Source organism: Salmo salar, chromosome ssa16, assembly GCF_905237065.1.
Source record: "Salmo salar chromosome ssa16, Ssal_v3.1, whole genome shotgun sequence".
NCBI classification, from domain to species: Eukaryota; Metazoa; Chordata; class Actinopteri; order Salmoniformes; family Salmonidae; genus Salmo; species Salmo salar.
Genome location: NC_059457.1, coordinates 79,374,386 through 79,401,885, shown reverse-complemented (window position 1 = coordinate 79,401,885; position 27,500 = coordinate 79,374,386). Strand labels below are relative to the sequence as shown.

Below are 27,500 nucleotides of genomic sequence, written 5' to 3'. Positions count from 1 at the left end.
TCCCTGTCTTCCTGTCTCCCTGTCTCCCTGTCTTCCTGTCTCCCTGTCTGTCTGTCTGTCTGTCTGTCTGTCTGTCTGTCTGTCTGTCTGTCTGTCTGTCTGTCTGTCTGTCTGTCTGTCTGTCTGTCTGTGTGTGTGTGTGTGTGTGTGTGTGTGTGTGTGTGTGTGTGTGTGTGTGTGTGTGTGTGTGTGTGTGTGTGTGTGTGTTTCCAGGAGTTGTTGGCGTGTTGTGAGGAGGGAAAAGGCGAGATCAAGGAGGGTCTGGACGTCATGCTGAGTGTTCCAAAGCGAGCCAACGATGCCATGCATGTTAGCATGCTAGAGGGTGAGCTGATGTCACATTGTGCTGTATGATGTCACTTATTGTTCTATGATGTTACTTCCTGCTGTATGATGTCACTTTCTGCTGTATGATGTCACATCCTGCTGTATGATGTGACATGACTTCCTGCTGTATTCCTATCCCAGGTCTGGAGGAGGGCTTGGAGGTGCAGGGAGAGCTGCTCCTGCAGGATACCTTCCAGGTGTGGGATCCTAAATCCCTTATCAGGAAAGGCCGGGAACGCCACCTGTTCCTGTTTGAGCTCTCGCTGGTCTTCAGTAAAGAGATAAAGGACTCCTCCGGGCGTACCAAGTACCTCTACAAGAGCAGGCTGAGGGTACTATACTATACTATACTATACTATAGCATACCATACTATAGCATACCATACTATACCATACCATACCATACTATACCGTACCATACTATACCGTACCGTACCATACTATACCATACTATACTATAGCATGACATACTATACCATACTATACTATACTATAGCATGCCATACTATACCATACCATACTATACTATAATATACTATACTATACTAATACTATACTATACTAATACCATACTATACCATACCATACTATACCTTGCTATACTATACTATTCTATACTATGCTATACTATACCATACTATACTATAATATACTATACTAATACCATACTATACTAATACCATACTATACCATACTATACCATGCTATACCTTACTATACCATACCATACCATACCATACCATACTATACTATACTATGCTATACTATACTACACTATACCATACCATGCCATACTATACCGCACCATACTATACCATAGTATACTATACTATAGCATGCCATACTATACCATACCATACTATACTATAATATACTATACAAATACCATACTATACTAATACCATACTGTACCATACCATGCCATACCATATACTATACTAAACTAAACTAATACCATACTATGCAGTACCATACTGCACCGTACCATACTGTACCCCCATCTCAACTATACACATAGTAAAACACCTATACAATATTACTCTACCACACCAAGTACCTCTACAATAGCAGGCTGAGAGTATAGCTACGACACATATATACTTTGATGCATTCTACATCCCATATACCCCACCTTGTTTCCCAAAGGAAACATTAACTGCCTTGTGTCCTCTTCCAGACGTCAGAGTTGGGGGTGACAGAGCATATTGAGGGGGACCCCTGTAAGTTTGCTCTGTGGGTGGGCCGTACCCCCACCTCGGACAACAAGACCGTCCTCAAGGTAACAGCCAAATATATTCTCAAGTGCACTCTCCTACTGCCTGTCATCTCTGGTGAACCTTTTCATGTGCACTCTCCTACTGCCTGTCATCTCTGGTGAACCTTTTCATGTGCACTCTCCTACTGCCTGTCATCTCTGGTGAACCTTTTCATGTGCACTCTCCTACTGCCTGTCATCTCTGGTGAACCTTTTCATGTGCACTCTCCAACTGCATCTCAGTGCTAGAGGCGTCACTACAGACCCAGGTTTGATTCCAGGCTGTATCACAACCGGCCGTGATTGGGAGTCCCATAGGGTGGCGCACAATTGGCCCAGCAAAGCCCGGGTTAGGGTTTGGCCGGGGTAGGCTGTCATTATAAATAATACTTTGTTCTTAACTGACTTGCCTAGTTAAATAAAGGTTAAATAAAAAATGTAAAAATCTCTGGTGAACCTTTTCACGTGCACTCTCCTCTGATGTAGCTTCTGTTGTGATTTCCTATATTTACTTTACTATCCGTTTGTCTCGTTTTATCACTCTCCCCTGCCCTCCCCCTTCTCTCTCTCCCTCTCTCACTCCCCCTCCCGCTCTCCCTCCCTCCCTCCCTCCCTCCCTCCCTCCCTCCCTCCCTCCCTCCCTCCCTCCCTCCCTCTGACCCTCCCCCCCCTCCCTCCCTCCCTCCCTCGCTCCCTCCCTCCCTCTGACCCTCCCCTGCCCCCTCTCTCCCTTCATCCCTCCCCCTCTCTCTCTCCCTTCATCCCTCCCTCTGACCCTCCCTCCCCCTCTCCCTCCCTCCCTCCCTCCCTCTGACCCTCCCCCGCCCCCTCTCTCCCTCCCTCCCTCCCTCCCCCAGGCCTCATCTCTGGAGCTGAAGCAGGAGTGGGTGCGTAGTGTGCGTCAGGTGATCCAGGAGAGACGTGGCCATCTGAGAGGAGCGCTGAGGGAGCCCATCCCCCCTCCCCAAGACCCCCGCCCCCACCCTGGTCCGCACGCGCAGCATCAACAGGAGGTTGGTACCTACACACACACACATAGCCCACTTCCTCTCTCCCTCTCTTGTCTGTTGTACCACTAAGGTGGTTGTACAGTTTGTATTACTTGCAAGACAGAGAAGTGGGTTGAGTGTTTTTATTTTAGAATTAGAAATTAGAATACTAGAATGGTCTTGAACCTTCTTATGATGGGATAAATGGCAGACATTTTGGTCAGGGAGTTGGTCAAACATGGTTTGCCAGTGCTGTGATAAGATATTGTGTTAAATAATGAATGTGAAGAATTGATCTACACTGTATGTTTGTTAGCTAGATAGCCAGACAGTTTTAGAGGAATGATTCCATTAATGTTTCAAATTAAATGCCAATATACCAACATTCCATTTAAACAATGTAGTCAATCCACAGCCATACAGTGGCTGAAAGCAGTTGATGATACTGTAGGACTTAGACAAGTGGTAAATGCAACAAGTTCTGATATTGTATCATATAATAGCACTAACAGATTTCCAAGAAAGGAAACATTTAGACATTTATGGTCTGTTTACATATATCTTAGAGGCTATTTATACAGAACATTTGTATAAAACCCATATAAACTACATTTATAATTGTATAACAATATTTTCGGTTGACAATAATTCTATTACACCATTTGTGATATATGACATGCCTATTTCACTTTTATTCTCCTCCATCAGTAAAATCAGGATTATGTCTCTACTGCTATTCATTCACATTAGACTGGGTTGTATTTCTCCCTGTCCAATATGGCTGCCATTTTCAACCCATGCTGGAACTTCAATAGGATCTCTATGGTTTATATTATGTACTGTAAGTGTCATCAGGTTGTGCGCGTACGTATCATGATATTTTTGATGTGTACGCGTCACCCCCCAGAGACACCAATGAGGATGCAGACAGCCTGGGAGATGCCAGCAGCCAGCCGGACACCGTCTCCATTGCCTCCCGCACCTCTCAGAACACAGCAGACAGCGACAAGGTAGAGACAGACTACACTACCCAGCAGCCACCACTGTTTACACAAAAAGTACCCAAGAGTGATCTGTTCTATGTGTATATACACTCATACAGAGACTCTAAGAGCTTCTAAGAGTGTAGGAGTTGTTATTGACGTTCTATGAGTGTAGTGACTTCCTTTACTAATGGAACATGTCCACTGCCAAGCCTGAGGCAGGGTTGTTTCTGACGCATACAGTCCACATTCAAAGTTCCCAAAAGCCAAACGGCAAAAACATTCAATGACATCCAGGGATGTGGTGCAACAAAACGATGATTGATTTTCCTTATATCTAACTAAAATGATTCTCTAATCAACTTAAGGCATAGATTACTTGACATGAAAATGCATATTATGATCTGTTTGTATGTCTGGTCAAAACTCGAAACCGCTCCTGTGTCTAGCTAGGACTCCCTCCACCCCTGAAGGCCCAACTTCCTGTCTTTATCACTAACACACTTACCCCAGTACAATGCATGGGCAAGAGGGGGAGCCAAAAACTAAGGTACACTAATAACAAAGGAATATACCTCAACCAGGTAAATATAAATCATAAAGGTATGTACCTAATAATTTATCACATACATTCATATATATATATATATATACACTGCTCAAAAAAATAAAGGGAACACTTAAACAACACAATGTAACTCCAAGTCAATCACACTTCTGTGAAATCAAACTGTCCACTTAGGAAGCAACACTGATTGACAATAAATGTCACATGCTGTTGTGCAAATGGAATAGACAACAGGTGGAAATTATAGGCAATTACCAAGACACCCCCAATAAAGGAGTGGTTCTGCAGGTGGGGACCACAGACCACTTCTCAGTTCCTATGCTTCCTGGCTGATGTTTTGGTCACATTTGAATGCTGGCGGTGCTTTCACTCTAGTGGTAGCATGAGACGGAGTCTACAGCCCACACAAGTGGCTCAGGTAGTGCAGCTCATCCAGGATGCCACATCAATGCGAGCTGTGGCAAGAAGGTTTGCTGTGTCTGTCAGCGTACTGTCCAGAGCATGGAGGCGCTACCAGGAGACAGGCCAGTACATCAGGAGACGTGGAGGAGGCCGTAGGAGGGCAACAACCCAGCAGCAGGACCGCTTACTCCGCCTTTGTGCAAGGAGGAGCAGGAGAAGCACTGCCATGGCCCTGCAAAATGACCTCCAGCAGGCCACAAATGTGCATGTGTCTGCTCAAACGGTCAGAAACAGACTCCATGAGGGTGGTATGAGGGCCCGACGCCCACAGGTGGGGGTTGTGCTTACAGCCCAACACCATGCAGGACGTTTGGCATTTGCCAGAGAACACCAAGATTGGCAAATTCGCCACTGGCGCCCTGTGCTCTTCACAGATGAAAGCAGGTTCACACTGAGCACGTGACAGACGTGACAGAGTCTGGAGACGCCGTGGAGAACGTTCTGCTGCCTGCAACATCCTCCAGCATGACCGGTTTGGCGGTGGGTCAGTCATGGTGTGGGGTGGCATTTCTTAGTGGGGCCGCACAGCCCTCCATGTGCTCGCCAGAGGTAGCCTGACTGCCATTAGGTACCGAGATGAGATGCTCAGACCCCTTGTGAGACCATATGCTGGTGCGGTTGGCCCTGGGTTCCTCCTAATGCAAGACAATGCTAGACCTCATGTGGCTGGAGTGTGTCAGCAGTTCCTGCAAGAGGAAGAAATTGATGCTATGGACTGGCCCGCCCGTTCCCCAGACCTGAATCCAATTGACCACATCTGGGACATCATGTCTCGCTCCATCCACCAATGCCACGTTGCACCACAGACTGTCCAGGAGTTGGTGGATGCTTTAGTCCAGGTCTGGGAGGAGATCCCTCAGGAGACCATCCGCCACCTCATCAGGAGCATGCCCAGGTGTTGTAGGGAGGTCATACAGGCACGTGGAGGCCACACACACTACTGAGCCTCATTTTGACTTGTTTTAAGGACATTACATCAAAGTTGGATCAGCCTGTAGTGTGGTTTTCCACTGTAATTTTGACTGTGACTCCAAATCCAGACCTCCATGGGTTGATAAATTGGATTTCCATTGATTATTTTTGTGTGATTTTGTTGTCAGCACATTCAACTATGTAAAGAAAAAAGTATTTAATAAGATTATTTCTTTCATTCAGATCTAGGATGTGTTGTTTAAGTGTTCCCTTTATTTTTTTGAGCAGTATATATATATATATATATACACACATACATGGAGCTCTGTATGTTCTGTCTTTTATACAAATATGTCCAAATCGGCTCTAACATACCGGCCCCTAATTGTTAACTGCACTGAATGCATAACAAGGACTTAATATTGAAAAATAGAGCCAATACACAAAATATACTATACCAGAGCAGTATTACGGTTCATAGCTATGTACATGTACAAGGTCCCATATAGGACAAGAGTCCAGTGATCTCAGTCCCAGATTGGAAGTGTTCAAGTGTTCAACATCCCAAAATTCAAGAGTACGACATCCAAGAATCAGAGGTGCACGTGATTTGAAGATGGAGATCTGTGTGTGTGTGTGTGTGTGTGTGTGTGTGTGTGTGTGTGTGTGTGTGTGTGTGTGTGTGTGTGTCTCATTCAGCCGCCTCCAGGAGCAGACAGAGTTTATTGATAGGTCTCTGTAAGATGTTGGTCTTAACCATGACGCTCCGGACAAGACCTTTGACCCCTGGCAAAGCCTCCACCACACACCCCAGTAGCCAAGAGTTCCTTGGAGCTGTGTCATCCACGATGGAAACAAGATCACCAGGACTGAAGTTTCTCTTAGTTTTGTTCCACTTGTTCTACTCCTGCATAAGTGGAGATAGTCCCTTATCCATCTCTTCCAGAAGAGGTCAGTGATATATTGTACTTGCTTCCATCTCCTTCGTGAGTATAGGTCTCCTCTCTGGAATAGTCCTGGTGGCAGGACTGGCTTTGTTTTCAGATGAAGCAGATGGTTCGGAGTCTGGGGTTCTAGATCATTAGGGTCATTTGTTACAGTTGTGATTGGTCTGTCGTTCATGATCGCCTCAACTTCACACAAGGCTGTCTGCAAAGCCTCATCATCCAGTTCTTGCTCTTTAAGGACTGAATAGAGGATCTTTTTCAACCTCTCCCATACTCCCCCATGGTGGGCTCCAGAGGGAGGGTTGAATGACCAGTTCACTCCTTCCTTCAGTAATGCATTTTGAATCTTGTTGTGATCCAGCTCTTTCAACGCTTCTCCTAGCTTTCTGTGTGTTCCAACAAAGTTGGTGCCATTGTCTGTTCTGATACTTGTTACTGGGCCTCTTCGACAGATGAACCTGCGTAGGGCATTGATGCAGGAATCAGTATCCAGATAACTAGCAAATTCTAAGTGGACAGCTCGACTCACAAGGCAAGTAAAGATCACACCATACCCCTTCACATGAACGCGGCCTCGCTTCACCTCTATGGGGACGAAGTAATCTATGCCCACATTGGTGAAAGGTGGCAAATCAGGTGACACCCAATCTGTGGAAGGTCGGCCATCTTCTGTTCTCCAGCTCTAGCTTGCACCCGCCTGCAGAAGACACAGCTCTTAGGATCTTCCATGCTAAGGAGTTGGCACATGGCATCTAATATCGCTGGCCAAGACTGGAAAGCATGTGTCCTCTCCCAGAGTGGCCAACCTGCTCATGGATGTGGAGTAAGATCAGTCTGGAGATGTGGAAGTCTTTGGGCAGGATCATAGGATTCTTTAGTTCCATAGGCATAGCAGCTTTGCTTAACCTTCCTCCCACTCTCAGAATGCCATTGTCAACAATTGGATAAAGCTTACAGATTGAGCCGCTTCCCTTGGCACACTGTATTCCTTTCACAATGAGTGCAATTTGTTTAAAGTGCTGTCTTTGCTCAAATCGAATGATTACCTTTTCTGCTTCATCTAGGTCATCCACAGACAGACTTTATTTTCCAAACGTTAGTTTGAACATGTAAATTTGTTTCTTCAATGAGTTTTTAAACTCTGATCTGATTCTAGATCCGGTTTTGTGAGAACTTTCCTTTTCTGGCTTAACCGTAGAAGATCTCTTCAGTTTCAGCATCCAGGCAACTGCTTTCTTCCTTGTTGAATAGTACTCAATCAGTTTGCTGGTCGGACTCTTTTCTTCCACTCTTGTACTGTTTACGATGATGACATCTTTTCTCACCACTGGATCATCTGGAGGGATGGAGCCAAGCTCCTCGGGGACTTTCGGCAAGTGTGTTTCTGCTTTTTCCAGGAATGCTGGTCCTTTGAGCAATCTCTTTGAGTTCAGGAAAGTTTCAGCATGTAACCCTCTTGAGGCATCGGCGGCTGGGTTGGGTTTGGAGATCAAATACCTCTACTGTTTTGCTTTCGATATGTCACGGATCACAGCAACCCTATTAGCCACAATGGTATGGAATCTCTTGGTATCGTTGCGGATGTATTGTAGCACAGACTGGCTTTCTGTCCAGGAAGTTGACTCCTAGAGTTAAATCTGGAGCTCCAACCTTAACATCCTGTCCACTCGCACTGCCAATGTTGCGGCAGCAACTTCCAGTCTGGGGATTGTGATCTGCTTGAGTGGAGTCACTCTTGATTTCCCCAGCATGAATGCGATGTGGACCTTTTCCATACCGTTTGTGAACCTAAGGTAACTTGCCGTGCCACAACCTTGTTCACTTGCGCCACCGAAGTGATGCAGCTGTTCTCAGGCATCATGCACCAGTCAGTCTGGAATCTGGACAGCTGGTCCAGCTCTGAGAGACATCTCTTCCATGATATAAAGTGTTCTTCGGGGATGACTTGGTCCCATCCACACTTTAGCTTGCAGAAGCCTTGAAGAATCTGCTTTGCCTTCAAGATAAATGGGGAGGGGAAACCTAATGGATGGTAAACAGAGCTGATGGTTGAGAGATACATCTTCTCGTAAGGGGTCTGTTCTTGACAGTGACTCGGAAGGTAGACGCATCACTTTCAATGTTCCATCGGATTCCAAGTGCTTTTTCAACAAGCAGCTTCTCTCTGTCCAGGTCCAGTTATTTTATCTGCTTGGCTTTGTGTTCCTCAGGGATAGAATCCAGCGCAGCACGGCTGTTGCTGACCCACTTGGTCAACTTGAACCTACCCTGACAGCACACATCTCTGAGGTTTTTTTGTGAGAGCTATGGCTTGTTCTTCTGTACCACTAGATTTGAGGCAGTCATCAACATAGAAGTTGAACTTGACTGTTTCATTCACCTCTTCATCGTACTTCTCACAGTTGTCTTCTGCTGTCTTTCGTAGTGCAACTTGGAGAGGATATAGCACCGAAGAGATGTCTTTCTGTACTTCTCCAATCTTTTGTTACTGTCACCATCTGGCCACCATAGGAATCGCAGGAAGTGAGCGATTCTTCTCCCCTCCTCTGAGGCAGTGCAGTACAGAGAGCCAAAACAGGACCAGAGGGGTGTCTCCCCAAAACAATAGACTAGTCTCATGACCTCATCCCTGTAGCAGTAGCTGTGTGGGTTGTGTGTGTGTATATGTGTTACGAGGGTGTTCCCCTCACACAGTGTTAAAAGTCATTCTGATACTTTTGGGGAACAGTTCACCAGTGCTGTCTTGGTATGTATACATTTCTGCACATCTTGAATTTTTAATTTAGATTGTGTGTTTAGTATGAATATACATAGATATTATTATACACGTTATTATGACCATGTTATTATGATATGGTCATTTAGCAAACGCTCTTAACCAGGACGACTGACGGAACCGTCAGCCCATATAGTAAGGTATTCAGTATGTCGTCAATGCAGGAATCAACCCACAACCTTGCTGTTGCAGCACCATGCCTCTAGACTGACCCACTGAGACATTGGGAGCAGGTATTTTACCATTTTAGGTATTTGTTGGTATGTGGCCTATGTAAGTGTGTGTGTGTATGTGGTCACAACCAAACTGTTCAGAGCTGAGTGTATTTTCACCATCAGTACTACTACTGTACTGAGAGTTCTTCACCCAGTTTGTACTGCTCACTTTCACAATATCTGTCTCTGTTGCTCTCTCTCTCTCTTTCCTTCCCTCAGTCTCTCTCTGTCCTCCCATTCTCTCTCTCTCTCCCTCTCTCTCTCTCTTTATCTCTCTCTCTTTCCTCCCATTCTCTCTCTCTCTCTCTCCTCCCATTCTCTCTCTCTCTCTCTCTCTGTCTCTCTCTCGGTTGGTCTGTCTCTCTCTCTGTTGGGAAAGCTGTGTCCGTATGGCGGGCTTCCCAAAACATCTGTGAATGATTTGGATGGGGAACACCCCAACAGTCCCCATGGTGTGTGTGTGTGTGTGTGTGTGTGTGTGTGTGTGTGTGTGTGTGTGTGTGTGTGTGTGTGTGTGTGTGTGTGTGTGTGTGTGTGTGTGTGTGTGTGTTTTTGATAACAGACAGCTCCTGGAAGGACAGCCGTGATTTACATATTCACATATTTATCCAATCAGCATGTTTCTCTCATAGGAACACTAAAGGAGGACTATATATCATACTTCCTTCGTTCTCTCTCTCCCTCACTCCCCTTTCTTCCCTCCCTACCTACCTCTGTTCCTCTTTGCACTCACCTCTTCTCTCTCGCTTCTTCTCTCCTGCCTTTATTCTTCCTTTCCTTTCCTTTCCTTTCCTTTCTCCCATCGTCTCTCTCTCCCCTCCTCTCTCTCTCATACCCTCCCTGTCTCTCCCCTCCTCCCTTTCTTTCTTTCTTTCTTTCTTTCTTTCTTTCTTTCTTTCTTTCTTTCTTTCTTTCTTTCTTTCTTTCTTTCTTTCTTTCTCTCTCTCTCTCTCTCTCTCTCTCTCCCTGTCTCCCTCTCTCTCTCTCCCTGTCTCGCCCCTCTTCTTTCTTATACCCTATCCTGTCTCTCCCCTCCTCCCTCTCTCTCTCTCTCTCTCCCTGTCTCTCCCCTCTCTCTCTTATACCCTCCCTGTCTCTCCCTTCCTCACTCTCTCTCTCTCTCCATCTGTCCCATCCTCTCTTTCTCATACCCTATCCTGCCTCTCCCCTCCTCCCTCTCTCTCTCTCTCTCTCTCTCCATGTCTCTCCCCTCCTCTCTCTCTCTCCCTTGTTGTGAGTGTTTTCCTTCTTCTGTCTGTACCATAAGGATCAGGTCATGCTCTAGTCAGGTGTTTCAAAACACCTAGGGCTGGAATCACACTGGAAACCCAGTGTTTCAGGGCTATTGAACCCTATTCAATCAGAACTGGCAACCCGGGTTTTAAGGGTTATTGAACCCTATTCAATCAGAACTGGCAACCTGGGGTTTAAGGGTTATTGACCCTATTCAATCAGAACTGGCAACCTGGGGTTTAAGAGTTATTGACCCTATTCAATCAAAACAGGCAACACAGAATTTCAGAGTTATTGGCACTATTCAATCAGAACTGGCAACCCAGAGTTTCAGGGCTATTGACCCTATTCAATCAGAACTGGCAACACAGAGTTTCAGGGCTATTGACCCTATTCAATCAGAATTGGCAACCCAGAGTTTCAGGGTTATTGACCCTAATTCAACCAGAACTGGCAACCCAGAGTTTCAGGGCTATTGACCCTAATTCAATCAGAACTGATAACCCAGAGTTTCAGGGTTATTGACCCTATTCAATCAAACTGGGAACCCAGAGTTTCAGGGCTATTGACCCTAATTCAATCAGAACTGATAACCCAGAGTTTCAGGGTTATTGACCCTATTCAATCAAACTGGCAACCCAGAGTTTCAGGGCTATTGAACCAATTCAATCAGAACTGGTTTATGGGGGTAAGACAAAGGGGGTCAAGAGAGGTCATTTGGGAGGATTTACATGTGAGACTATGTGGGATAGTGTGCCTGTCTGTGCTCTGCCCTGCCCTGCATACCAGTGTCAACGTTAAGACCACAACTTCTACAGGTCTCAGTCTTCCCTGTCGTTCATAGACTGTTACTTATACTCTATACTTTCACTACCCTCTCAAAGCTTTAGCTCATACTTTAAAATTACCACATTTTACACAATGTTTTCTTTCTTTATTAAATGAGTGGGGACTAACCGCTAGACAACCTGAGGCCACTCACTTTACACAATGTTAACACACCCTCTCTCTCTTTCTATCTCTCTCTCTTTCTCTGCTATCTGTCGCCCTCCTCTCTAGCTGTCCGGTGGCTGTGAGTTGACCGTGGTCCTGTTGGACTTCTCGGCGGGCGGGGCCGAGGAGCTGAGTGTTCGTTGCGGTCAGACCGTGGAGCTAGTGGAGCGGTCCAGTGAGCGATCGGGCTGGTGTCTGGTCAGGACCACAGACCACACCCCCCCACAGGAGGGCCTGGTACCCATGACTGCCCTCTGCCTTTCCCACTCCCACAGCGCTGACATGGACGGCTTGATGCCTGCCACCACCAACACTGCCACCGCTGGGAAAGGTGAGACTGACGGAGTTCTGGGGTGGAATGCGTGGGAACGTATGGGGAGTCATTTTGATACTTTTGTAAAAAGTGTTTGTTGTTTTAGCTGAATTCCTAGTGGTTTTACCTTGGTGAGGTCTACAGAGTTACTTTCTCACTCTTGGAGGTTCAGAAACACAACTCCATCTCTGGTCGTTATGGTGACCTGTGTCAGTCCAGTCTGGTGGCCTTCAAATAGGAAGTGGTATTATTGTTCTTGGGTCACTTCCTCTCTGCTGCTGTTAATTTCCTGTTTAATCTAGGGGAAATTTCAACATCCCACTCAAGAACCTTCTCAACTGCCAAAATGCTGACGTGCATAACTCTAAACTTTCATTAAAATACTCCATGAACATTTACATTTGATATACATAGCAAATCAGGGCCCAGATTCACAAGACCTTCTTAAGAAGACATTTCTTCTTAACTGCCATTTTTAACGATAGACTTAAGAAGAAAGTTAAGCAAACTTGCTGTTCCTCAAAAAGGTTATTGGAAATGTTCTTGCGCAATTTCTTCTGTTTCTCCTTAAGCAAAAAGTTAAGAAGAAATTAGATTCTTGAAAATAAAGTTATTGTAAGTGTTCTTAATTCCAAGATAGCTCAACCCTTTGTCTAAACTCAGGGTAGTGAGAGAAAAATCTCATGAAAGCAATGGAACGTTTAATTCACTCACAAACTTCATCTGAAAGTTTCAGTATTGATTATTTTAAACCCCAAAACATGTTTTAAGAACAGTAATCTCAGTAAGAAATATGCTAACATGATTGCCACTGCTAGATATGTAGCTAGCTAAAATGGTTGCCTACCAACAAACATCTTAAGAAGATTTGTAAGAAGATATTTAAGAAGTTCATAAGAAAATCAATAAATATTAAGATATTGTTGAGAAATTGCACATCTTATGAACTTATTATTTTTTTTAAATCTTAAGAAGCTTCTTAAGTTTTTGCGTAAGAAGTGTTTTGTGACTCCAGCCAAAGAGAGAGGGAAGGCAGGTAAAAAGAGAAGTGAAGAAAAGAGCAGAAAGGAGCTTTAGATGATGGTAATTCAGTCTGACGGGCGTTCACTCAAACAAACAGTCTTCAATCTTTCATTTTTTACCTCTGCATTATAAATGCAGTTTAGTGTAGTTCCTGAAACTCACTATGGGACTCCCTCTGTGTGTGTGTGTGTGTGTGTGTGTGTGTGTGTGTGTGTGTGTGTGTGTGTGTGTGTGTGTGTGTGTGTGTGTGTGTGTGTGTGTGTGTGTGTGTGTGTGTGTGTGTGAAGGTTAACTTACAAGCTGGGTAACTATCGTACCAGTTTTAATCTCCAGTTTGTTGTGGCAGCTCAGAATAAAGAATTCCTGCCTGACCTGAGAACACGCACACAGACACACACATACAGTACACACACACACACACACACACACACACACACACACACACACATACAGTACACACACACACACACACACACACACACACACAGTACACACACACACACACACACACACACACACATACAGTACACACACACACACACATACAGTACACACACACACACACACACACAAGGGTAAAGGTAAAGCCACAGGTGGAGTTCAGAGGTTTATACATTGACCTGACTGTCAAACATTGACGCTAAAGTTAAAACCCAACATACACGTCGTGTGTGTGTGTGTGTGTGTGTCTGTGTGTGTGTGTGTGTGTGTGTGTGTGTGTGTGTGTGTGTGTGTGTGTGTGTGTGTGTGTGTGTGTGTGTGTGTGTGTGTGTGTGTGTGTGTGTGTGTGTGTGTGTGTGTCTGTGTCTGTGTGTGTGTCTGTGTGTGTGTGTGTCTGTGTGTGTGTGTGTACGGCATGGGAAAACAATACTAGTAGAAGCACAGCAGGTGAAAACTGCAGTGTCCTACTTTAGAGTGTAACACACATTAAATACATGATCACACAGACACACATTCACACACAATGTCTCTCAATCATTTAACTTCATTCGCTAGTTATCTAACTTAATCCCGCCTCTTTCCTTAAAACTGCTCAGCTCTAACTCCGCCTTTATAAACAGTTTAGATCTCAGAGTTGAGTTCAGTTTGAGTCTGGAGTTAGGAGAAGAACCTCTATCCCTCCTCTCTCTGTCTGTCTGTCTCTCTGTCTGTCTGTCTCTCTGTCTGGGTGAGGTGGTAGGGGGGAGGCATGCGCAGGAGGAGAGGCTGTTGCTCCAGGGTTTGGGGTTGGATCCTGGGAGAGATTGATGAGACAGGTGAGTGTGTGTGTGTGTGTGTGTGTGTGTGTGTGTGTGTGTGTGTGTGTGTGTGTGTGTGTGTGTGTGTGTGTGTGTGTGTGTGTGTGTGTGTGTGTGTGTGTGTGTGTGTGTGTGTGTGTGGTAGTATAGCTGACTTTGCTTTGATTTGGTCCTATGATGCGTGTTGTTGTAGTTGTTGGATAGAGTGGGAGATAGAAAGACAGAGAGAAAAAGGGAGAGAGAGAGAGAGAGAGATTGTAAGAGCAACATGGACACATAAGCTGATGTTTTGCCAGGCTAGGACAATGTATTAATAGTTATGATCTTCTAACATATCCCATTTACAACACACATATACACACAGATTTGGTGGCCATACCTGAAATTCCTCCACTCCATCTCTCTGCCTCTGTCCGTGTCCATGTCTGTTTGGCTACTAGACTAGTTAGTCAGGTTATACTAGATAGTCAGGTTTTGCTCACTCATTTCTGCTGAAATTGCTCCAGATATGTTCACCCACCCACCCAGAAACACACTTATCCCTGGGCGTTGTGTGTTTGTTGTTTCTGTGTGTGCGTTTGGGTCAGTCATACAGAAACTGAGAGTTCCTGTGGTCTGGGGTTTGTTGTCTCAGAGGAAGTTTACCTGAAAAAGGGAACTGCCGTCCACCCAAAGCCTGCACTTTCCTCCCTCTCTCCTTTCCTCCTTCCTCCTTCTCTCTCACTCACTCTCTCTCCCACCTTTTCTCCCTCCTTCTGCAGTTTTTGTCAACCCAGCATGCTGTACTTCCCTCACTACCGCTCTCTCTTTCCCTCCACCCTCCCTTCTTCCCTTCTTCCCACCCTTTCTCTTCCCTCCTACAGTCCTATCGAACAACAACACACTTACAATACTTTGAGAGATATTCCTTTCAAAATCTATTTCTTTAGGAGGGGGTTGTATACTACATTCAAAAATCATGGGCATTAATATGGAGTTGGTCCCCAGTTTGCTGCTATAACAGCCTCCACTCTTCTGGGAAGGCTTTCCACTGTGTTGGAACATTGCTGCAGGGACTTGCATTTCATTCAGCCAAAAGCGCATTAGTGAGGTCGGGCACTGATGTTGGGCAATTAGGCCTGCCTTGCAGTCGGCGTTCCAATTCATCCCAAAGGTGTTCGATGGGGTTGAGGTCAGGGCTCTGTGCAGCCCAGTCAAGTTCTTCCACACAGATCTCGACAAACCATTTCTGTATGGACCTCACTTTGTGCACGGGGGCATTGTCATGCTGAAACAGGAAAGGGCCTTCCCCAAACTGTTGCCACAAAGTTGGAAGCAAAGAATCGTCTAGAATGTCATTGTATGCTGTAGCGTTATTTCCCTTCACTGGAACTAAGGCGCCTAACCCAAAACATGAAAAACAGCCCCAGACCATTATTCCTCCTCCACCGAACTTTACAGTTGGCACTATGCATTCGGGCAGCTGGCGTTCTCCTGGCATCCGCCAAACCCAGATTCGTCTGTCAGACTGCCAGATGGTGAAACGTGATTCATCACTCTAGAGAACACGTTTCCACTGCTCCAGAGTCCAATGGCAGCGAGCTTTACACCTTTCCAGCCGACGCCTGGCGCAGGGTGATCTTAGGCTTGTGTGCGGCTGCTCAGCCATGGAAACCCATTTCATAAAGCCACCAACAAACAGTTCTTGTGCTGACGTTGCTTCCAGAGGCAGTTTGGAACTCGGTACTGAGTGTTGCGACCGAGGACAGACGATTTTTACGCGCTACGCGCTTCACCACTTGGCGGTCCCGTTCTGTGAGTTTGTGTGGCCTAGCACTTCGCTGCTGAGCCGTTGTTGCTCCTAGACATTTCCACTTCACAATAACTTGTTGGATAGGTGGCATCCTATGACTGTGCCACGTTGACAGTTATTGAGCTCTTCATTAAGGCCATTCTACTGCCGATGTTTGTCTATGTAGATTGCATGGCTGTGTGTTCAATTTTATACACCCGTCAGCAACTGGTGTGGCTGAAATAGCCAAATCCACTCATTTGAACTAACAGTGTATTCGGAAAGTATTCAGACCCCTTCACTTTTCCCCAAAAATGTTACGTTACAGCCTTATTCTAAAATGAATTAAATTGTTTTCCCCCCTAATCAATCTACACACAATACCCCATAATGACAAAGCAAAAACAGGTTTATAGATGTTTTTTTATTTATAATATATATTTTTTTGAAATATCAAATTTACATAAGTATTAAGACCCAGTACTTTTTTACTCAGTACTTTGTTGAAGCACCTTTGCCAGTGATTACAGCCTTGAGTCTTCTTTGGTATGACGATACAAGCTTGGCACACCTGTATTTGGGGAGTTTCTCCCCTTCTTCTCTGCAGATCCTCTCAAGCTCTGTCAGGTTGGATGGGGAGTGTTGCTGCACAGCTATGTTCAGGTCTCTACAGAGATGTTTGATTGTGTTCAAGTCCAGGCTCTGGCTGGGCCACTCAAGGACATTCAGAGACTTGTCCCAAAGCCACTCCTGCATTGTCTTGGCTGTGTGCTTAGGGTCGTTGTCCTGTTGGAAGCTGAACCTTCGCCCCAGTCTGAGGTCCTGAGCGCTTTGGAGCAGGTTTTTATCAAGGACCTCTCTAATACTTTGTTCCGTTCATCTTTCCCTCGATCCTGACTAGTCTCCCAGTCCCTGACACTGAAAAACATCCCCACAGCATGATGTAGCCACCACCATGCTTCACCGTAGGGATGATATTGGCCAAGTGATGAGTGGTGCCTGGTTTCCTCCAGATGTGACACTTGGCATTCAGGCCAAATCTTGGTTTCATCAGACCAGAGAATCTGTTTCTCATGGTCTGAGAGTCAGGTGGGCTGTCAGGTGCATTTTACTGAGTAGTTGCTTCCATCTGGCCACTCTACCATAAAGGCCTGGTTGGTGGAGTTTTGCAAGGTTCTCCCATCTCAACAGAGGAACTCTGGAGCTCTGTCAGAGTGACCATCGGGTTCTTGGTCACCTCCGTGACCAGGCTTTATATCCCAGGCCTATTCTTGATAACTTCAGCAAAACAGAATGATCAACAGTATCAAACGATCTTTTTAGCATCCAAGGCATTGACAAGATCCTTAACAACTAGCGTGGCTGCTGTGGTAGTATTATGCCCAGGCCTAAACCCGGATTGGTTTATATTAAGATTACAATTATCAGATAAACAGGAACAAAGTTGTGCATTAACCAAGGATTCAAGAATCCTAGCTAAACAAGGTAGTCTTGAAATGGGGCGATAGTTGTTAAGATCCTTTGTATCCCAACCCTTATGGAGTGGCAGCACAGATTTCCCTGCTTTTGGAATACTTCCTGATAACAATGTTAAATAACAAATGTGGGCTACTGATCCAGCAATAAGGGGAGCTGCACACTTAAGCAGACCAGGATCCAAATGATCAGCCCCTGTGGATTTTTTATTGTCTAATGTTAGTGAATCATCCAGGACTTATTTATCAGTGAATTTCTGAAAAGAAAACTCCTGCCCAGCATTTTCAGTATCATACAATAGTTTTTCACCATCAACATCCAAACTACTCTTTTAAAGAGCTGACTTTGAAATACATTCAAATATATAGCCCGCTGATATACAATGGTGATTAAATACATTAATGATATCAATTTTGTCAGTAATAGGGCCAGAATATAAATTCATTTCATGGGGGAGAGAAGAGGAGACACAACCCTTCAGTGATTTAACAGCTTTCCAAAATGGAGCTGGGTTCCCTGTACATTCAGATAGTGTATCAACATAATCATCTGATTTTGCTTTTTAACTAGTTTTACACACAGATTTCTCAATCGCCTTAAAGACTGCCAGTCTGGGCCCGAGTCTGTGAATCTAGCTTTGGCCCAGGCAGCATCTCTGTTGTGTATGACTTCAGATAGCTCTGGACTGAACCAAGGGCAAGACCTATTTTTAATTCTCCGTTTTTTAAAGGGAGCATGTTTATCTGCAGTACAATGTAAAACATTTGAGAAGTGGTTCAAAGCCAACTCTGGGTCAGGTATAGATGCAATACAATCAAAGTCACCAAAATAAAGATCTCCAAAAAAGGCCTGTTCATTGAAATGTTTAAAATCCCTCTTGTTGATAAAACGAGGTTTGGATCTTGGCATCCGCATATCCCTGACACATACAATGGGACAGTGGTCACTAATATCCAAAGCAAACACTCCACTCCCAGCATATTTCTCTGGAGTATTTGTAAATATGAGGTCAATCAAAGTCAAGTTTGGACGTGTTGGCTTTGTAATCAGCTGGGTCAAATTTAGATTAGTACAAAAATCCTTTAAACAGTCAGCATCCTGCGTTCCCCATGCAAGATTAACATCTCCAGAAATTAACACCTCTGGGGTAGTAAAAATGGCAAATTAATCAGTGAGTTCATTTAGTACATATTTCTTGGCGGAGGGGGGACGATAGATTCCTATAACTTATTTTTGAGTTTGAACCCAACTAAAGACTTAAAGCCAACAAATCAAATTGTTTAGGACGGGAGGTAGCCTTTAATAACAGAGACACAGAAATAAGATTATTTGTGTAAATAGCAACACCACCCCCTTTGCCTTTCCTATCGGCACTAAACACATTGTTGCCAACCATAGCAACCTCACAGTCCAGGGTTTTATCAGTTAATCAGGTTTCTGGTAAAATAAAAATATCAGGGTCTGCCTGAGAGGCCAAGATCTTAACATGATCCATTTTAGGTAATAAACTACGAATGTTAATGTCAGGTGTGTGTGTACTGGGAGTGGAGTCAGGTGTGTGTGTACTGGTAGTGGAGTCAGGTGTGTGTGTACTGGGAGTGGAGTCAGGTGTGTGTGTACTGGTAGCGGAGTCAGGTGTGTGTGTACTGGTAGCGGAGTCAGGTGTGTGTGTACTGGTAGTGGAGTCAGGTGTGTGTGTACTGGGAGTGGAGTCAGGTGTGTGTGTACTGGGAGTGGAGTCAGGTGTGTGTGTACTGGTAGCGGAGTCAGGTGTGTGTGTACTGGGAGTGGAGTCAGGTGTGTGCGTACTGGTAGTGGAGTCAGGTGTGTGTGTACTGGGAGTGGAGTCAGGTGTGTGCGTACTGGGAGTGGAGTCAGGTGTGTGCGTACTGGTAGTGGAGTCAGGTGTGTGCGTACTGGGAGTGGAGTCAGGTGTGTGCGTACTGGTAGTGGAGTCAGGTGTGTGCGTACTGGGAGTGGAGTCAGGTGTGTGCGTACTGGGAGTGGAGTCAGGTGTGTGTGTACTGGGAGTGGAGTCAGGTGTGTGTGTACTGGGAGTGGAGTCAGGTGTGTGTGTACTGGTAGTGGAGTCAGGTGTGTGCGTACTGGGAGTGGAGTCAGGTGTGTGTGTACTGGGAGTGGAGTCAGGTGTGTGTGTACTGGGAGTGGAGTCAGGTGTGTGTGTACTGGGAGTGGAGTCAGGTGTGTGTGTACTGGTAGTGGAGTCAGGTGTGTGTGTACTGGGAGTGGAGTCAGGTGTGTGCGTACTGGGAGTGGAGTCAGGTGTGTGTGTACTGGTAGTGGAGTCAGGTGTGTGTGTACTGGGAGTGGAGTCAGGTGTGTGTGTACTGGGAGTGGAGTCAGGTGTGTGTGTACTGGGAGCGGAGTCAGGTGTGTGTGTACTGGGAGTGGAGTCAGGTGTGTGTGTACTGGTAGTGGAGTCAGGTGTGTGTGTACTGGGAGCGGAGTCAGGTGTGTGTGTACTGGTAGTGGAGTCAGGTGTGTGTGTACTGGTAGTGGAGTCAGGTGTGTGTGTACTGGTAGTGGAGTCAGGTGTGTGTGTACTGGTAGTGGAGTCAGGTGTGTGTGTACTGGGAGTGGAGTCAGGTGTGTGTGTACTGGGAGTGGAGTCAGGTGTGTGTGTACTGGGAGTGGAGTCAGGTGTGTGTGTACTGGGAGTGGAGTCAGGTGTGTGTGTACTGGTAGCGGAGTCAGGTGTGTGTGTACTGGGAGTGGAGTCAGGTGTGTGCGTACTGGGAGTGGAGTCAGGTGTGTGCGTACTGGGAGTGGAGTCAGGTGTGTGCGTACTGGGAGTGGAGTCAGGTGTGTGTATACTGGTAGTGGAGTCAGGTGTGTGTGTACTGGGAGTGGAGTCAGGTGTGTGTGTACTGGTAGTGGAGTCAGGTGTGTGCGTACTGGGAGTGGAGTCAGGTGTGTGTGTACTGGGAGTGGAGTCAGGTGTGTGTGTACTGGTAGTGGAGTCAGGTGTGTGTGTACTGGGAGTGGAGTCAGGTGTGTGTGTACTGGTAGTGGAGTCAGGTGTGTGTGTACTGGTAGTGGAGTCAGGTGTGTGCGTACTGGTAGTGGAGTCAGGTGTGTGTGTACTGGTAGTGGAGTCAGGTGTGTGTGTACTGGTAGTGGAGTCAGGTGTGTGTGTACTGGGAGTGGAGTCAGGTGTGTGTGTACTGGGAGCGGAGTCAGGTGTGTGTGTACTGGTAGTGGAGTCAGGTGTGTGTGTACTGGTAGTGGAGTCAGGTGTGTGTGTACTGGTAGCGGAGTCAGGTGTGTGTGTACTGGTAGTGGAGTCAGGTGTGTGTGTACTGGTAGTGGAGTCAGGTGTGTGTGTACTGGTAGCGGAGTCAGGTGTGTGTGTACTGGTAGTGGAGTCAGGTGTGTGTGTACTGGGAGCGGAGTCAGGTGTGTGTGTACTGGTAGCGGAGTCAGGTGTGTGTGTACTGGTAGTGGAGTCAGGTGTGTGTGTACTGGTAGTGGAGTCAGGTGTGTGTGTACTGGTAGCGGAGTCAGGTGTGTGTGTACTGGTAGTGGAGTCAGGTGTGTGTGTACTGGTAGTGGAGTCAGGTGTGTGTGTACTGGTAGTGGAGTCAGGTGTGTGTGTACTGGTAGTGGAGTCAGGTGTGTGTGTGTACTGGTAGTGGAGTCAGGTGTGTGTGTACTGGTAGTGGAGTCAGGTGTGTGTGTACTGGTAGCGGAGTCAGGTGTGTGTGTACTGGTAGCGGAGTCAGGTGTGTGTGTACTGGTAGCGGAGTCAGGTGTGTGTGTACTGGTAGCGGAGTCAGGTGTGTGTGTACTGGTAGTGGAGTCAGGTGTGTGTGTACTGGTAGTGGAGTCAGGTGTGTGTGTACTGGGAGTGGAGTAAGGTGTGTGTGTACTGGTAGTGGTGTCAGGTGTGTGTGTACTGGGAGTGGAGTCAGGTGTGTGTGTACTGGTAGTGGAGTCAGGTGTGTGTGTACTGGTAGTGGAGTCAGGTGTGTGTGTACTGGTAGTGGAGTCAGGTGTGTGTGTACTGGTAGCGGAGTCAGGTGTGTGTGTACTGGTAGCGGAGTCAGGTGTGTGTGTACTGGTAGCGGAGTCAGGTGTGTGTGTACTGGTAGCGGAGTCAGGTGTGTGTGTACTGGTAGTGGAGTCAGGTGTGTGTGTACTGGTAGTGGAGTCAGGTGTGTGTGTACTGGTAGTGGAGTCAGGTGTGTGTGTACTGGTAGTGGAGTCAGGTGTGTGTGTACTGGGAGTGGAGTCAGGTGTGTGTGTACTGGTAGTGGAGTCAGGTGTGTGTGTACTGGTAGTGGAGTCAGGTGTGTGTGTACTGGTAGTGGAGTCAGGTGTGTGTGTACTGGGAGTGGAGTCAGGTGTGTGTGTACTGGTAGTGGAGTCAGGTGTGTGTGTACTGGTAGTGGAGTCAGGTGTGTGTGTACTGGTAGTGGAGTCAGGTGTGTGTGTACTGGTAGTGGAGTCAGGTGTGTGCGTACTGGGAGCGGAGTAAGGTGTGTGTGTACTGGTAGTGGAGTCAGGTGTGTGTGTACTGGTAGTGGAGTCAGGTGTCTGTGTACTGGTAGGGGAGTCAGGTGTGTGTGTACTGGTAGTGGAGTCAGGTGTGTGTGTACTGGTAGTGGAGTCAGGTGTGTGTGTACTGGTAGTGGAGTCAGGTGTGTGTGTACTGATAGTGGAGTCAGGTGTGTGTGTACTGGTAGTGGAGTCAGGTGTGTGTGTACTGGTAGTGGAGTCAGGTGTGTGTGTGTACTGGTAGTGGAGTCAGGTGTGTGTGTACTGGTAGCGGAGTCAGGTGTGTGTGTACTGGTAGTGGAGTCAGGTGTGTGTGTACTGGTAGTGGAGTCAGGTGTGTGTGTACTGGTAGCGGAGTCAGGTGTGTGTGTACTGGTAGTGGAGTCAGGTGTGTGTGTACTGGTAGTGGAGTCAGGTGTGTGTGTACTGGTAGTGGAGTCAGGTGTGTGTGTACTGGTAGTGGAGTCAGGTGTGTGTGTACTGGTAGCGGAGTCAGGTGTGTGTGTACTGGTAGTGGAGTCAGGTGTGTGTGTACTGGTAGTGGAGTCAGGTGTGTGTGTACTGGTAGTGGAGTCAGGTGTGTGTGTACTGGTAGTGGAGTCAGGTGTGTGTGTACTGGTAGTGGAGTCAGGTGTGTGTGTACTGGTAGCGGAGTCAGGTGTGTGTGTACTGGTAGCGGAGTCAGGTGTGTGTGTACTGGTAGCGGAGTCAGGTGTGTGTGTACTGGTAGTGGAGTCAGGTGTGTGTGTACTGGTAGTGGAGTCAGGTGTGTGTGTACTGGTAGCGGAGTCAGGTGTGTGTGTACTGGTAGTGGAGTCAGGTGTGTGTGTACTGGTAGCGTAGTCAGGTGTGTGTGTACTGGTAGTGGAGTCAGGTGTGTGTGTACTGGTAGCGGAGTCAGGTGTGTGTGTACTGGTAGTGGAGTCAGGTGTGTGTGTACTGGTAGCGGAGTCAGGTGTGTGTGTACTGGTAGTGGAGTCAGGTGTGTGTGTACTGGTAGCGGAGTCAGGTGTGTGTGTACTGGTAGCGGAGTCAGGTGTGTGTGTACTGGTAGTGGAGTCAGGTGTGTGTGTGTACTGGTAGTGGAGTCAGGTGTGTGTGTACTGGTAGTGGAGTCAGGTGTGTGTGTACTGGTAGCGGAGTCAGGTGTGTGTGTACTGGTAGTGGAGTCAGGTGTGTGTGTACTGGGAGTGGAGTCAGGTGTGTGTGTACTGGTAGCGGAGTCAGGTGTGTGTGTACTGGTAGTGGAGTCAGGTGTGTGTGTACTGGGAGCGGAGTCAGGTGTGTGTGTACTGGTAGTGGAGTCAGGTGTGTGTGTACTGGTAGCGGAGTCAGGTGTGTGTGTACTGGTAGTGGAGTCAGGTGTGTGTGTACTGGGAGTGGAGTCAGGTGTGTGTGTACTGGTAGCGGAGTCAGGTGTGTGTGTACTGGTAGTGGAGTCAGGTGTGTGTGTACTGTTAGCGGAGTCAGGTGTGTGTGTACTGGTAGCGGAGTCAGGTGTGTGTGTACTGGTAGTGGAGTCAGGTGTGTGTGTACTGGTAGCGGAGTCAGGTGTGTGTGTACTGGTAGCGGAGTCAGGTGTGTGTGTACTGGTAGTGGAGTCAGGTGTGTGTGTGTACTGGTAGCGGAGTCAGGTGTGTGTGTGTACTGGTAGCGGAGTCAGGTGTGTGTGTTACTGGTAGTGGAGTCAGGTGTGTGTGTGTACTGGTAGTGGAGTCAGGTGTGTGTGTACTGGTAGCGGAGTCAGGTGTGTGTGTGTACTGGTAGTGGAGTCAGGTGTGTGTGTGTACTGGTAGCGGAGTCAGGTGTGTGTGTGTACTGGTAGTGGAGTCAGGTGTGTGTGTACTGGTAGTGGAGTCAGGTGTGTGTGTGTACTGGTAGTGGAGTCAGGTGTGTGTGTACTGGTAGTGGAGTCAGGTGTGTGTGTGTACTGGTAGTGGAGTCAGGTGTGTGTGTGTACTGGTAGCGGAGTCAGGTGTGTGTGTGTACTGGTAGTGGAGTCAGGTGTGTGTGTACTGGTAGTGGAGTCAGGTGTGTGTGTACTGGTAGTGGAGTCAGGTGTGTGTGTACTGGTAGTGGAGTCAGGTGCAGGAGAGCAGAGAGTTGTGAACAGGAGCACACTTTATTTAGGCAGGAGAAACCAACAGACGGATACCACTGCGTCGAAACCTCCAGCCCATAGGCAAATGTGCAAAACGCGCAAAACAGTCACAATAGTTTATGTTTAACAATAAACATCTTCGTGAACAACACGGTACAAGCAAACCAGTCTGGCGCGTCAACAATTAACACATAACACAAACAATTTCACACAAAGACATGAGGGGGAACAGAGGAATAAATACATGTAGTGTGATTGGGGAATGAAAACCAGGTGTGCAGTGAACAAGACAAAACAAATGGATAAATGAAAAATGGAGTGGCGATGGCTAGAAAGCCGGTGACGTCGACCGCTGAACGCCGCCTGAACAAGGAGAGGAGCCGACTTCGGCGGGTGTCGTGACAGTTAAGATGTAAAAATGTCAAACCTTTTTTGCATTTAAAATCACACAGAGTTTCAATACAAGTCAGATTACTTTGAGATTTCAGAACAGGAGACTCAAAGATTGAATTATACCTATTAGGAAAATAAAACAAAGTAGGAATAGCAATGACATTTCTCATTAACACCGTTAGGCATGTCACCACTTTCAGATACAACATGTGGAACTCTCACAGTGACCAAAGAGGAGATGGGTAAAACTGACTTAGATGTAATGCTAATGTTGTCCTCACATCAATTTAGTTGACCAAGAACCTTTCCAATGTTTGATGACAACAGCCAGGAGGGCATGACTTCTGATAAGTCCAATACCCTAGAACCCACCATAACCACAGTGAAGCAGAACCCGCCTTAGACCCTGGCGATGCCATCACAATGTTGGCCGATACGGAAGGAACCTCCCACGCTCCATGAGAAGATGGTCCCGGGACAACAGGCTCCAGAGCAGCGAAGCTATTCGATGTCGGCAGCCCATTCAGGAATCCCGTCACCGCAGAGGGCTCAGAAAGTGGAGGACGCCGCCTTCGACTTCCGCGATGAACGGCGATGTGTCTCCCTTCTTTGGGACCTTCAATGCTGCAGAAATGTTTTGGTACCCTTCCCCAGATCTGTGCCTCGACACAATCCTGTCTCGGAGCTCTATAGACATTTCCTTGCTCTGACATGCACTGTCAACTGTGGGACCTTATCTAGACAGGTGTGTGCCTTTCCAAATCATGTCCAATCAATTGAATTTACCACTTTTGGACTACAATCAGGTTGTAGAAACATGATCAATGGAAACAGGATGCACCTGAGCTCAATTTCAAATCGCATAGCAAAGGGTCTGAATACTTACGTAAATGAGGTATTTCTGTTTTTTATTTTTAATACATTTGCTAAAATTTCAAAACCCTGTTTTTGCTTTGTCATTATGGGGTATTGTGTGTAGATTGATGAGGAAATAGAATAAGGCTGTAACGTAAGAAAATGTGGAAAAAGTGAAGGGGTCTGAATACTTTCCGAATGCACTGTCTAGTGTAGGTCTTCTCAAGAATACACTGTCTAGTGTAGGTCTTCTCAAGAATGCACTGTCTAGTGTAGATCTTCTCAAGAATACACTGTCTAGTGTAGGTCTTCTCAAGAATGCACTGTATAGTGTAGATCTTCTCAAGAATACAATGTCTAGTGTAGGTCTTCTCAAGAATGCACTGTATAGTGTAGGTCTTCTCAAGAATACACTGTCTAGTGTAGGTCTTCTCAAGAATGCACTGTCTAGTGTAGGTCTTCTCAAGAATACACTGTATAGTGTAGGTCTTCTCAAGAATACACTGTCTAGTGTAGGTCTTCTCAAGAATGCACTGTATAGTGTAGGTCTTCTCAAGAATACACTGTCTAGTGTAGGTCTTCTCAAGAATGCACTGTATAGTGTAGGTCTTCTCAAGAATGCACTGTATAGTGTAGATCTTCTCAAGAATACACTGTCTAGTGTAGGTCTTCTCAAGAATTGGAGGCCTGTCATCTTACTGGACAACAAGATTCTTTGGAAATGTAAACAAGATTCTCTCTCTTCCTCTCTCCCTTCCCCTCACCTACCTCCTACCTTCCCTCTCTCTCCCTTCTCTGCCTCCCTCTTCCATCCCTCTCTCACTTCCTCTCTCCATCCCTCTCTCCCTACCTTCCTATCTCTCCCTCCCTCTGTCACTCCCTCCCTTTCTTTCTCCAGAGCCCAGCCCTGTAGGTTCAGAGGTCAGATCAGACTCTGTAGCGTCTCTCCAGTCCCAGACATCCCTGGGCTCCGGTCCTGGCGGTGTGTCCGTCAGTTCCCCCGGCGGAGTGTCTATTGGTTCTCCTGGTGTGAATGTGGGCTCCCCGGGGCCCAAGCGGAGTGGTTCTGGTACCGGGAACACGTTGAAGCGCTGGCTGACCAGCCCCGTGAGGAGACTGAGCCAGGGCAAAGCCGACAGCCAGGGGAAGAAACCTCCAATACGCACCAGGAGACGAGACAACCGGCCCGAGCTAGCCACGCCGCTCACCGCTAACACACACCTGGTACGATACACACTGTAGCAAGTTTACATACACACACATGGTATGACACACGCACTTACACAGTCTGATACACACACACACATCACCGCAACCAGCAACATATATATATGATCATACAACCAGCAACATATATATATGATCATACAACCAGCAACATATATATATGATCATACAACCAGCAACATATATATATGATCATACAACCAGCAACATATATATATGATCATACAACCAGCAACATATATATATGATCATACAACCAGCAACATATATATATGATCATACAACCAGCAACATATATATATGATCATACAACCAGCAACATATATATATGATCATACAACCAGCAACATATATATATGATCATACAACCAGCAACATATATATATGATCATACAACCAGCAACATATATATATGATCATACAACCAGCAACATATATATATGATCATACGGAAGCTTTTGATGTCTGACGGGATCACCTTCAACTGGTCTCTTTCTCTCTCTCTCCGTTTCTTTCTCTTTCTCTCTCTTTCTCTCTGTTTCTCTCTCGTTCTCTCTCCTTTCTCTCTCTCTGTTTCTCTCTCTGTTTCTCTCTCTGTTTCTGTGGGCAGAAGGGGAAGAGCCGTGAAGACTCTGTCCAGAGTGGAGGAGAGGAGGAGCTGGAGGAGGATCCACACACGCCCCTCCCACCTCCCATGGAGATCATTAAAGATAGCAACGACCCTGAGGACTCCGAGGGCTCCAACCAGTCAGACACAGAGCAGAAGAACAAAGCCATGAGAGGCCGCATGTAAGACACACACCTTCAAAACATCCTTCCCTGCCTAATTCCTCTCTACAGGCAATGGACCGATGGCCATTTAACCATCTCTTCTGTGTGTGTGTGCGTGTGCGTGCGTGTGTGTGTGTGTGTGTGTGCTGCGCGT

General features: G+C 46.5%; 1 protein-coding gene across 1 annotated transcript in view; it reads left to right on the top strand.

Annotated features, from left to right (window-relative positions):
- Positions 1 to 27,500, top strand: part of LOC106575792 (kalirin) — an 88,343-nt gene that overhangs the window by 52,125 nt on the left and 8,718 nt on the right. Inside the window, 9 exon segments of the mRNA XM_045698021.1 lie at positions 214 to 325; positions 469 to 659; positions 1,505 to 1,606; positions 2,440 to 2,538; positions 2,540 to 2,595; positions 3,479 to 3,581; positions 11,727 to 11,991; positions 26,247 to 26,572; positions 27,186 to 27,364. Coding sequence (XP_045553977.1) covers positions 214 to 325; positions 469 to 659; positions 1,505 to 1,606; positions 2,440 to 2,538; positions 2,540 to 2,595; positions 3,479 to 3,581; positions 11,727 to 11,991; positions 26,247 to 26,572; positions 27,186 to 27,364 — 1,433 coding nt within the window.